General features: G+C 61.3%; 2 protein-coding genes across 11 annotated transcripts in view; one reads left to right on the top strand and one right to left on the bottom strand.

Annotated features, from left to right (window-relative positions):
• MPRIP (myosin phosphatase Rho interacting protein) overlaps positions 1–12,555 on the top strand; it is a 127,869-nt gene that overhangs the window by 111,090 nt on the left and 4,224 nt on the right. For 7 of the 10 annotated variants that reach the window (XM_082374482.1, XM_082374477.1, XM_082374484.1 and 4 more), the window contains 8 exons: positions 336–4,085; positions 6,859–7,006; positions 7,675–7,792; positions 8,859–9,018; positions 9,882–10,001; positions 10,659–10,745; positions 11,253–11,415; positions 12,453–12,538. In XM_082374482.1, the coding sequence (XP_082230608.1) occupies positions 336–4,085; positions 6,859–7,006; positions 7,675–7,792; positions 8,859–9,018; positions 9,882–10,001; positions 10,659–10,745; positions 11,253–11,415; positions 12,453–12,538 (4,632 nt within the window). The remainder of the gene's footprint in view (positions 1–335; positions 4,086–6,858; positions 7,007–7,674; positions 7,793–8,858; positions 9,019–9,881; positions 10,002–10,658; positions 10,746–11,252; positions 11,416–12,452; positions 12,539–12,555) is intronic. The other 3 variants (XM_082374486.1, XM_082374478.1, XM_082374483.1) reach the window with 2 other exon arrangements.
• Positions 5,435–12,555, bottom strand: part of FLCN (folliculin) — a 58,766-nt gene continuing 51,645 nt past the window's right edge. Inside the window, exon 13 of the mRNA XM_082374495.1 lies at positions 5,435–5,627. Within this exon, the coding sequence (XP_082230621.1) occupies positions 5,561–5,627 (67 nt within the window). The 3' untranslated portion in view covers positions 5,435–5,560. The remainder of the gene's footprint in view (positions 5,628–12,555) is intronic.

Raw genomic sequence — 12,555 nt, 5'->3', positions numbered from 1 at the left:
CTCTTGCTGGAGTCTCTTGTCCCTCAGTCTTCATTTTGCTTATCAGTGTGCTCCATTATTCAGTTTTGTTTGGTTTATTTCTCCTAGAAGCTGTTTGGTTAGAGCTGTTTTGATGTTAATGTCCATGTTTTCTGTTTACCTGGAAGCAGCTACTTACCAAAAAAAAAAATGAGACGATTTGTTAGTTTTCTTTTTTTTAAATGAAAAATAATTGTGCAGAGGATAAAAGGCAGAGCCACCAAGGAGCCTTTCTGTGGTTGACCCTGGCCAGAGGTGTGACACTCAGAACTGGGAGGCCGAGTGTTACTAACCCGTATTTCATCGGTTTTTTTAAGACTGAAGTGGCCACCTCCCCGTCCGGCGCCTGGCAGAGGCTCCACAGAGTCAACCAGGATCTGCACGGCGAGCTGGAGGCCCAGTGCCAGCGCCAGGAGCTCATCACGCGGCAGATCCAGGCCCTGAAGCGCAGCTACGGGGAGGCCAAGGACGCGATCCGGCACCACGAGGCCGAGATCCGGAGCCTCCAGGCGCGGCTTGGCAATGCCGCCGCCGAGCTCACCATCAAGGAGCAGGCGCTGGCCAAGCTCCAGGGCGAGCTGAAGCTGGAGAAGGACAAGGTCCGCGAGCAGCTGGAGGAGCGGCAGCACAGCGAAGCCGCGCTCAGCGCCCAGCTGCGCGCCAGCGAGCGGAAGCTCCAGAGCGCGGAGGCCCTGCTGCTGGGGAGGACGCAGGAGCTGCGGGACCTGCAGAGGCAGCAGGCGCTGCAGCGGGACCGCCAGAAGGAGGTGCAGCGGCTGCAGGAGCGCATCGCCGACCTCAGCCAGCAGCTCAGCGCCAGCGAGCGGGCCCAGAGGCTGATGGAGGAGAAGCTGCAGCGGAACTACGAGCTGCTGCTGGGGAGCTGTGAGCGGGAGAAGCGGGAGCTTCTGCAGAGCCTGAAGGAGGCGGAGGACAGGGCCAGCGCCTTCGAGGACCGGCTGCAGGACCACGAGCAGCAGATGGAGGTCCTGCAGAAGGAGAAGCTGAGCGCCAAGTCCGAGGGCAGCGAGGCAGTGCGCCGGCTGGAGGAGCAGCTGGAGAGGAAGGAGGCCAGCATCCAGAAGCTGGCCGAGCACGTCCAGAGCCTCCGAGACGAGCGGGACCTGATCCGGCAGCGCTTCCAAGAGCTGATGGGCCGCGTCACCTCGTCCGACGGGGACGTGGCTGCGCTGCAGGAGCAGCTGAAGGGGAGGGAGGCCGACTACCAGAGCCTGGAGCGCTCCTACGGGAGGGTGGCCAGCCAGCTCCAGGGCGCGCACGCGCGGCTCCGGGAGAAGGAGGAGGAGCTGAGGCGCGTCCAGGACGCGCACGCGCAGGCGCTCGAGGGGAAGGAGCGGGATCTCCAGGATGTGCTGGTGAAGACGGCTGCCTTGGGGAGCAGCTTAGAGGAAACAGAAGTGAAGCCCCAGGCAAAGGAAGAGATCGTAAGGCAGTTTGCCAGGGAGTCCTCGGAGGACGCCGAGGAGCCACGGAGCTCCTTGGAAGGAGCCGAGGAGGAGGACGGCGCCGCACGTTCGGGCCCGCAGCTCCAGGCTGCCGGTGCACCTCCGGGGGCTGCCCTGGGGGAGGGGCACAGGGACAGCAGCCCCAGGAGAGAAGAGAGCCCAGTGCCCCCAAGGTCGGAAGCGTCCGACAGGGAGGGGCACCTGCAGAGCACCTCAAAACCCGACCAGGGAGCACCCGGCCTTAAGAGGCAAAGAATCCGGTTCTCCACAATCCAGTGCCAAAAGTACACCCACCCTGACGGGTCTGAGAGGACCTGGGCCAGCAGCACATCCTCTGACACCAGTCAGGACCGCTCGCCCTCGGAGGAAAGCATGTCGTCGGAGGCCACCCCCGGCTCGCTCCCAGCGACCAGCGACTCGGACACCTACCTTTCCATCATCCACTCCCTGGAGACCAAGCTCTACGTCACCGAGGAGAAGCTCAAAGACGTGACGGTGAAGCTGGAGAGCCAGCAGGGCCAGAGCCAGGAGGCCCTGCTGGCTCTGCACCAGCAGTGGGCTGGCACCGAGGCGCAGCTGCGCGAGCAGCTCCGTGCCAGCCTGCTCCAGGTCGCCGCGCTGGCCTCCCAGCTGGAGCAGGAGAGACAGGCGAGGGCGGAGGTGGTTGAGAACCACGTCGAGGAGCTCGGTGACTTCCAGGCGAAAAACAGCCAGGCCCTGGCTTGCCTGGAAAGCTGCCGAGAACAGCTGCGGTCTCTGCCCGGTGACGCAGGGGCGGGGCTCCTGGCCGGCCTGGAGAGCTTGCTGGTCGGCGCCATCCAGGCCCTGTGTCACCAGCCGGCTCCCCCAGGGGAGGCGGGCTTCTTGGGGGAAGAGAAGGCGGCCTCACGGCAGCCAGCACCCCTGCCGGAGCCAAGCGAGCAGGAACAGCTCCAGCTCCTTTCTGATCAGATAGCCCTGGAGGCCACGCTGATAGGCCAGATAGCAGACTCGCTGAGGAACGCAAGCTCGGATGTCTCGCACGTGCTCCTCGAGGTCTCTCAGTCCGGAAAGTGGCCGCTGGAGTCCGAAAGTGCCGTGGCCTGTCCTGGGGCCCCAGTGGATGCCTGGGCCAAGAAGGTGCTGGTGGATGGAGAGTTCTGGAGCCAGGTCGAGTCCCTGAGCCGGCACCTGGAGACGCTGGGCGGAGAGGCAGCCAGTGCCTCGGGAGGTGGGCAGCCGAGCGCCCCGCCAGCCCCGGTCCCCGCCCTGGCCGACGCCACGTGGGTCAGGGCGGAGCTCAGCCTCGCCGTGCATTCGGTGAGGGGGTCCCTCCACCGCAGGCTGCAGAGCATCCAGGAGACCCTCCAGGGCACACAGGCAGCCCTGCAGCAGCACAAGCGCATGCTGGGGGAGATCCTAGGGGCCTACCAGACACCCGACTTCGAGAGAGTGATGCTGCAGGTCTCGGAAACCCTCCAGCTTCCAGCAGGTGCCGGAGACGGTGTCCAGGTGTCCTGGACTGGGAGCCCGCCGGAAGAAGTACCGAGTCATCAGGACCCAGCTGGCTCGCCGGCTCTCTGTCCCTTGTCCAGCCAGAGCTCTGGGGCCTTGGTTGCTATTCAGGAAGAGCTCGCCCTGCAGCTTAAAGATAAGGCCAGTCTGTTGGGAGAGATCTCCGCCACTTTAACCTCACTTCTGTCTGTGGAGGCAGCGCGAGACTGTCAGAAGCTGCTCCAGGCATCCCGGCATCTCTCCCGCAGCGCTTGCCTGGGAGGCCTCGGCCAGTATTCTTCCTTGTTAGTTCAGGATGCGATTATTCAGGCTCAGGTGTGTTACACAGCCTGCAGGATCCGGCTGGAGTATGAAAAGGAGCTCCGGGGCTACAGGGAGTCCTGGTCGGGCAGTGGGGCCTCCTGTCAGGGGCAGGAGCAAGCGGTGGGGGCCCTGAGGGAGGAGTACGAGGAGCTTCTCCGCAAGCAGAAGAGCGAATACCTGGAGGTGATCGCCGCCATTGAACGGGAGAACGCGGAGCTCAAGACCAAGGTCGCCCAGCTCGACCAGCAGCAGAGGCGTCCGGAAGAGGGGCAGCGTGAGCGCGGCGAGAGCCTGGCTGCCCCACGAGGGTGGTCTGAGGAGCGGGAGGTCAGCTGCACAGGGGAGCGGCTGAGCCGGGCGGAGGGTGCGCCGCAGGCTGTGCGCGGCAGCGTCCTGAGCCGGCTGGATGCTGTGGCCGGGGACAGGCAGGACCTGGAGAGGCAGCCTGGGGGCCAGGTGCAGACCCTGGAGGACAAGTTCCAGCTCAAGATCAGGGAGCTGCAGGCCATCCACGAGGAGGAGCTGCGGGCCCTGCAGCAGCACTACTCTCAGACGCTGCAGTGCCTGCAGGAGACCCTGCACCACTACCGGGGGCGGCCCCCTGCCGCCCCACCAGCCCACAGACCCCCGTCCCCCAGCCGGCCAGCTGAGGCGGGGGCCGACTCCGTGATGGGGCTGAAGGAGCGCGTCCAGGAGTTGGAGGCCCAGGTGGACGTCCTGCGGGAAGCGCTGGAGCACAAGGACCTGGCGGGTGGTGCGGCCTCACTGCGGGAAGAGCGCCAGAGGGACTTTGAGAGCCTCAAGGTTTCGAAGCAGAGCGGTCGGGGGGCGTCCAGTGCAGGCGGAGCTGGGACGCGGTTCTTGGCTCCAAGTCAGCGAACAGCAGCAGGAGCTGATGGGCTGCTCCCCGCCGACCTCCCACTGGCGGCGGTGGGGTCCCAGCAGGGCCTGGCGAGGCGGGGTGGTGGGGAAGCTCCCCCTGCCCCCATCTCCAGCTCTGCAGACCTGGACCTGGGGAGGGTCCTCGCCTTCCAGCTGTCCCCGGAGAGCAGAGTGGGGCTTCCCAAAAGCTAGAATGTTTGCAGTGGGGTGTTGAGGGCCACTCCCGCCCCAGTTCTGTGGGGACAGACGTCTGGTGGGAACCCTGCGTGGGAACGGCTGCTCTTACAGGGAGCACAGCCTTATTTGCTCCAGGGGTTTTGAGAAGTGACCTTCCCACCACACCCCCACCCCGTTTCACACCCACCTTGGTAGACAGGATTCCCAGGCCCTGGCGCATCAAGGTGACGTTTCAGGCCCTGGGGCGTCGGGCTGTGTGGCGCCATCAAGGCAGCCTGGGCTCTGGGCCTCGTCCTCTCGGGCTTCTCGCCACCCCTTGAGCTGCATCCAGTAGACGCCAGGCTCCTCCCGTGCCCTCAGTCCCCAGCCCCGTCCTCCAGCTGTGAGCCGGCACTGTGTCCAGTACTGAGGGCGGCCTGGCGCTGCTGCGACAAGCAGGCGGGCCATTAGTACCTGCCAGGCCGTTTCCACTGCTCTTTTCCCAAGTCAGTCCAAACCTTTTGAAGGCTATTCTGGATCCCAAGGAAGCTTCAAGGGCTGTTGGAAAGTGCCGCACGGTCCCCGTGCGGCCAGCGCATTGCCAGTGCCACATTGAAAGTAACTTCCCGGCCGCTTCCCACAACACCCAGCGCGTCTGCGCAGCAGGCAACTTAGACAAGGCCCAGACTGGCTCTCACGCCCATCGGCACGCACCTGGGAGGGAGGAAAGCCCTGTGCCGACACTGGGGGCAGGCTCTGCCCCGGCGGTGATGCAGGCTGGGGCTTGGATGCTGCCTGCTGTGGGCGGCATCCTCTGTCCTGTGCCTATTCTTGTTGGGCCCTGTGAGACACGCAGAAATTACAACCAAACCGCTCTCTCGGGGCCCGGCTGACAGCTGTTACTTGTGCAGATTTTTGCCCAGGTCAGGGAGACTGGGGTCTTGGCCTGAGGGCCCCTCTTCTGACAGCTGAAGGCTGGTGCTTTTTCTCATGACTCTGCACAGTGGTTGCCGAGGAACTTTGATCGATCCCAGGGATTACTGGCTTAAAAATTAGATTAATCGTTTTTTAAACACATATACTCTCCAAGGAAGCAGCCAGTCTTTAAAGACACCTTAGTGTTTCTGTAGGAAGAATTTTGACCCTTATCTTTATTCTAAAGCCCTCAAATCAAACTAAGACCTCGCAGCTATGTGTTAACCAAGAGTCCACGATGAACCACAGCGTGCGAGAGGGCAGCGCTAGGACCCTCCAGTGTCCCGGGGTGTGAGGGCAGTGAGAGGAGACAGCAGCTTCCAGGTGCAGCCCCTGCAAGAAGAAACGCCCAGTGAGTGGCGGATAGCACTTAAGACCACTTCCCCAGTGAAGCAAATCTGTCGCAGGGAAGTCCAGACTCTGACCGTGAGTTTGAAAAATACTGACTGGAGAGTCTCAGAAGGGCCTCTCAGTCACCGTGGGGGCTGAGACAGAGGTGCCTGCACACGGAGGCTGGATTTCTTGGTACCCTTTCTTGATCCATGTGCAAGTACAGGATTGGGAGGGGGATCCCACCCATACTTGGATTTGGAATTAACATGGCCACATTCTTCGAGTTTTTAAGGATCAGTGAAAGGCGCGATCCCTGCCTTGAAACAGATGTTGCAAGGGATTTAGACAAGAAATGTGCCTCCACGCACAAAACAGCCCCTCACACCCACCCCATCGACGAGACCAACTCTGATAAGCCAGGCCTGTGTTACTACACAGTGAGGGTGTGTGGGGTGGTCTGAGCCCTTCTTGGGTCATGCCTGTGTCCTTCCCCACACCCATGTCTAGGCCAAACACCACGCCAGGCTGCAGCAAGGCACAGACAGGTTTGGAGAGCGGCTCTTCCATCGTGGGTCTTGGTACAGTTAGCAGAGGCACTCGTTAATTAGTGCCCCCTCTTTGTACTCCTTCCGAAGGAAAAGGGAAAGTCGTACACCCTAACCTAATTTCCTCAGTGGACGCCTGAGAGATTCAGTGACCCGGTGAGGGCGGCCAGCTGGGCAGTGGCAGGGCTGGGCCCCCTGGCTCCGTGCACTGGGCTACCCACTACCCGTCACTCACAGGATGGCCTTGACTCCCTACAGCTGACAAAGACATTACTGTTCATGACTGTGCTTGATGCCCAGTGTGTGAAGGTGCTGAGCGCGTCTGGCTGTGAAACTCGGACCGGACGCGGCCAGCCTCTGCCCGTTCACTCTGTCCTCCCCCCTCCTGTCGGTCCATAAAGGTCCAGGATTGGCTATTTTAAATTCCACTGCGGCCTTTTCCTGCCCACGATACCAACTCTTTCTACAGAGAAATGGGATTCACAACAACCACAGAAATCAGGCACCCTTATCTAAGTGCTCTGGGAGCATAAAACACGCCGGAGCAGAGTGAGTCTCCAGACAGCTGGCGCGGTGCTCAGCTCGAGAGAGCACCTTCTCTGTGCCAGGAGCCTAGAGGGCAGGGCTGAGGTCTGTTCAGTAAATAGCAGAAGAAAAATCAGTAAAGCCTCTTGTGCACCTTGCAGGCCACGTGCGAGCGAGGGTTTGCAGCCATGGAAGAAACACACCAGAAGAAGATCGAAGACCTGCAGAGGCAGCACCAGCGGGAACTGGAGAAACTGCGGGAGGAGAAAGACCGCCTCCTGGCTGAGGAGACCGCGGCCACCATCTCAGGTGGGAGCCGCTAACCCCGGGGACGGGCAGCAGGGTGTTCCTGAGCTGAACGCACAGCTCTGAGCAGTGACTGGCCTTCTCACTGCCTTTCGGCTGGGATTGAAGCCTCGTTACCCACGAGAGTTCTTTGACAATTCCCTTGGGGGAAAGGCTGGTTTGAGGAGCCCTTTGAGAGCTCGAGAGCCCCGCGCCAGCACTCCTGCTTTCCGTGGCCGCCGGCACACCTGGTGCCCGTGAGGGGCTGCCCTGGTCTCATCAGCCTGTCTGCTGGCACTTCTCTGGCAGCGGACGCCTCTGCCTGCGGCCCTTGGTCCGTCAGAGCCCAGAGCGTCCAGACTGAGCCCTGGGCCGTTGGCCTGTGTCCCCTCCGTTCATGTAACTATCCTGCGGTGCTTTTGATTTTGGCACTAAGGAAACAGGCCAGCCTGAAAGCCTGCTTGTCTTACAAACTCATACTTGGATTTAACACTGACATTTATTGAATCAGTTTGGTTTTCTGTTAACGTCAAGGAAAAAACACACCTGCATCCCTTTCGTGGGGGAGTTCCCCGGGAATCCTCCCGGCCCAGCTGCCCATGGGCTGGCATTAGCAGTGGGGGGACGTCCCGCCTTCCTGTCGGTCTCACCTCCCAAGCCCGTGGGTGCTGACGGCCACGTCCTGTCCACAGCCATCGAAGCCATGAAGAATGCCCACCGTGAGGAGATGGAACGGGAGCTGGAGAAGAGCCAGCGGTCCCAGATCAGCAGTGTCAACGCGGACATCGAGGCCCTGCGGCGGCAGTACCTGTGAGTCAGCGGAGGTGGCCCTTGGGGGCCGGGCCGGAGGGAGGTCCTTCGGGGGCGGGGCGGCACCTTCCCTGTAAGAGCCACAGAGACTCGGGTCCCCAGGGTGGCGCGGGTGGAGGCCCGTGGGCGCTGAGGCTGCTCAGAGCCGCTGCTCTCATGGCCCAAGTGGGCTCCTGTTACGGAGTCAGACGGAAACCAGTTACTAAAACGTAAAGAATAAGACGCGGCAGAGGAGATTTTATAGATACTGTCGGATCTTCAGGGCCGACCTCAGAGGCTACCCCAGATTCCTTCTGTCCCTCAGCTGCTGCTGCTTCAGGAGTTCGTGGGGAGGGCACGCGGTGTAGCGTGTGACACAGATGCTCTGTGGCAGAAGTGGCCACGACCCCTACATTTTTAAGAAGTGCGTGCGCCAGTTCTCTTTGCAGAGGCAAGGGAATGGGGAGCGTTCACCAGCACGGCCACTCTTCAGTTTTGCCCTCAGTGGAACTCGTGCCACTGGGAGCCCCTCGACTGGCTGCCGCGGGGGCCGTGCAGAGCCAGCCTTCACGGGGCTCCGCAGCGCACAGAATCAGGGTCTCCCCTCTCCCAGGCTCCCGTGCAGTGCGGTCAGGGCGCAGGTGGGGGGCAGGCGGCCGGGAGCAGCTCACCTCGGCTGGAGGGGCTGTCGGTTCCACATCCGCCCTTCTCAAGTCCAGCGTGGCCGAGAACGATGACACGAGGCTTTGCTTTTCTGAACGTGGATCGAGTTGGCACAGTTAGTGCTAGAAACGGTCCCAGGTCTGACCTCTGTCTGACAGCGTGTTTTGGGGTGCGTGGGTGAGGCCTCTCCTGACCCGGGGAGAGGAGTTCCGCCAGTGGGGGCTGTTCGACTGCTGGTAAGAGGACAGGGACGGAGCCGCCGAGCTGCACGGCCACTCGAGACCACAAGGTGCAGGGCTCTGCTCGCGGTCGCTCCGCTGTGTGGGTCTCGGCGTCCTTCAGGCTTCACGAAGGCGACCCTGAGCTTCTTAGAGGCCTGGGCCCCGGGGCGAGGGCAGAGGAGTGAGCAGTGCCCTCTCCCCAGGGAGGAGCTGCAGTCTGTGCAGCGCGAGCTGGAGGTCCTCTCTGAGCAGTACTCGCAGAAGTGCCTGGAGAACGCCCACCTGGCCCAGGCGCTGGAGGCCGAGCGGCAGGCCCTGCGGCAGTGCCAGCGCGAGAACCAGGAGCTCAACGCCCACAACCAGGTGCGCCGCCCTGGGGCCCCAATCTGCGGGCGTCTCCCGACGTCTGGCGTCACCGGGGTGTGGGCAGGAGCCCCCTGCAGCTGCTGGCGCTGAGCCCTCCCGCTCCGCAGCCGGCTGCCGGCCTCGGGGTCTGGAGGCTCCGAGATGTCTGTGCCTCCTCCCTTGTTGCTGGGCGGCACGGGTCCAGGTCTCCCGTCCCCACGGCTGGGACCGTGGTTAAACACCTCCCAGTCGAGACCATACGCTGCTCACATTTGATTCTGTCAGATTATTCTCTTAAAATGTGCCTGCTCCTTAGAAAACTGGGGTACGTTTAAAATCCTGGCTAATGGAACAGCTCAAGGTAGGTCTAGTTTGAAAAAAGCTTCTCTGTGGGTACAAGACCACTCGTCCTCCCCCGGCACTGAGGAGACAGCCACGTTGGCCTGGCCCAGGCTCGAGGCCTCTGTGGGCCCACAGCTGCCCGTATGGGGGGGACACTCCGGCAGGACTGGTTCTGCTTGGTCACTGCGGTGGCCTAAGACGACCACCTGCTAGCTGGAAAGAAGGTACAGAAAGTGAGTGGTGAGGGTGGCAGGAGGTCCTGATCCTGCCGAAACTCAGGGGCACAAACCCTGGAACTGATTAACACTAGTCACGGTGACAGAACAGGGCTGAGGAGCACGGATTCTGCAGCCGCAGTTCCACAGAAGCATTAGGCCGTGTAAATGGCTTTGGTCAGGGTGTCCACACTGCTCTGAGATGCCACCGTGCACAGGCACCGCTGCAGGCCTCCCGTGCTGCACGCTCCCCTGGCCGCGCCCTGGGTTCGCGGCCAAACAGCTCTGTAGAGCACCCTGTTTGGTTGTGTTGCTGTCCCCCAGGAGCTGAACAACCGCCTGGCTGCCGAAATCTCACGGCTACGGACGCTGCTGACCGGGGATGCCGGTGGCGAGGCCGCTGGGTCACCTCTCACGCAGGGCAAGGACGCCTATGAGTTAGAGGTACGGCTCAGAGCCAGGTCCCTCTTTACCAGCTCACATCATACAAGCCCCACCTGGGGACTGGGGGGGTGGGCCTCTAGCTTGTGGACAGCAAGAGGGGGAGAACCTGGAAAGACCTGAGTCATGCCAGGACGCAAAAGAGAAGAGTTAGCTGCCAGGCAGCGTGGGACCCCTCACGAGGCCACAGGGACCTTTAACCCGTCCTCACTCACCTGCCCTCCGCCCTTCTGTTCTACCACGTCACAAACACTGACCAACTAAAATGAAACATTGAATAATTATGTGAACACTGCAGCTGCTTGAGATTCTTAAGGCTGTATTACTCAAGATCAGGAAGGTTCATTTTAAGTCAGAGTGATTGTTTTTTATGTATAAGGTGTTCTTTTATGAAAGCATCTCGTCCTAAATGATGGGAGAGGCTGACCTGAGGTCTCTGCAGGACCCCTTCTGGGCTCTGTGCCAGGAGCTCCCAGGCTGAGGACGAGGCTCTCGGGTCAGGAGGGATCTCGGCCATTTCTTCCTGACAAGGACGGGGAGAAAGCTGCCTGCCCACTGGCGTGTGGAGGGGAGTCCTCCGTGTGGCTCAGTCTTTGCTTTCGAGGCCCTGGCAGTCGCTCTGCTCCTAAACGTGAGTCTCTAATTTCTCTCTCTTTCTAGGTCTTATTGCGGGTCAAGGAATCAGAAATTCAGTACCTGAAACAGGAGATCAGCTCCCTCAAGGATGAGCTACAGACGGCGCTGCGGGTAACACACGTCCCCACCAGTGGACCTGGGGGACGGGCTCTGGGTGGGCCAGGGCCACGCGTGTCCAGAGTCACATGTAGCAGCTCTGGAGTAGATTTCACTTCCACGGGAAGAACGGCAGCCTGCAGGCGGGCGCGGCAGGAACAAGGGGCCGTCCCCGTGCCCGCCACGTGCTGGAGCAGGGACCCAAGACCCAAGCACACTGTTGTCTCCTGCGGGCGCTCCTGGAGGCCAAGTCACGTAGGGGATCCAAGACACAGGGGTTTTCCAGCCTGAAGTCACACGGAGGTCCTCGGGGCTCAAGGCGGCACCAGCCTGGCTATAGCCCGGGGCCCTGCCATGCCTGTTTTTCACTCTGTGTCGTTTCTGCCTCTGGAAGGCGGGGGTCAACCTGCCTTCTCTGCTGCCGGGTCCGTCCCCAGTCACCCCCGAAGCGCTCTGGCCCCAGGAGGACGGGCCACCCAGCCTGGCTGTAACTGCTCTTTGCTCTGCCCTTCTGTCCCCAAGGACAAGAAGTACGCTAGTGACAAGTACAAGGACATCTACACAGAGCTCAGCATCGTGAGGGCGAAGGCCGACTGTGACATCAGCAGGCTGAAGGAGCAGCTGAAAGCCGCGACCGAAGCACTGGGTGAAAAGTCACCGGAAAACACCCCCGTGTCCGGATACGGTGAGTCCTCCAGCTCTGGATTCTGACTCAGTAACTCGCGGTGATTTAGTCGTGGAGCTGCTGGCGCTTGATTCAAGCAGAGGAGTCCTTTTCTGTGTCAGACTCACTTCCTGGTAGGGAACAGCTGGGGGGTGGCAGGCGCCCGGCTCTCGGGCCCTCCTGGTTGGGAAGCCCTTCTCCTCCGACGCTGCACTGGTTGCCCTGAGGGACAGTCATACCTCGGTATGTGTGTTCACAGCGACAGCCGGCTGTGATTCCCATTTTCCTGAATAATTCACTCATTCTGTAAGCAGCTCTCGCTGGTTCTTGATCCTGGGGTTTTACCATAAAACCTGCAAAACGCCCTGGGGGGAGGGGATGGGGGGATGCTGCCTGTTGAAGAGATGCCCTAGCTCACCACCCGCTTCCTCTCGGCCGGCAAGGATCCCTCCTCGCCAGTCTGCATCGCTGCTGGGCGGGCACGTTCAGGTCTTCCCGAAGGCAGGCAGGCCACGTGCAGCGAAGCTCACATCAGACCGGGGACGGGATGGTGACACTGGCTGCTTCCGAGGAGTTGTCTGGGGGCCAGCGGATTTAGGGTTAGGAGTGAGCACGTGCAGCCTGTGACCCTTCTGAACGCACGGGGGCACAGAGCTGGCCCTGCCTCCACGGTTGGGGGCTGAACCGTGCGGCCACCGCACAGCTCTCAGCAAGTGAGGGAGGGCGCCGTAAGTGTGGGAAGCTAAAACCCAGAGAAGCCCGGGGCTCTGAGGAGGAGGAGGGCGGCAGGTGTGCCCAGCAGCCCAGGGGCGGCGGGTGCTGCGGCCGGCCAACGGAAGGAGCCTGGCCCGGGGCCTCGCATGCCTCCTCCAGGTCTCCCAGCGCCCGGAGCTGTTCCAAGAATCTCGTGTCTTACAGTTCTTTGTTTGGGATTCTCTTGGGTTGCTGAAGGAAACGTCTCACGTGTGGGTGATGATGATAAGCCTTGGAAGCCTTCAAACCCAAGTCTGTTCCCAGGGGGTTTACAAAACAGGCACTGGGTCTGCTTGTCTTCTCAGATATAATGAAGTCGAAAAGCAACCCTGACTTCTTGAAGAAAGACAGATCCTGTGTCAGCCGACAGCTCAGAAGCATCAGGTCCAAGGTGAGTCTGGGGTCCAG

This window comes from Balaenoptera borealis (genome assembly GCF_965194805.1).
Source record: "Balaenoptera borealis genome assembly, chromosome: 20".
Taxonomy (NCBI): Eukaryota; Metazoa; Chordata; class Mammalia; order Artiodactyla; family Balaenopteridae; genus Balaenoptera; species Balaenoptera borealis.
Note: the sequence above shows the minus strand (reverse complement) of the source record. Positions and strands in the feature narration are given on the sequence as shown.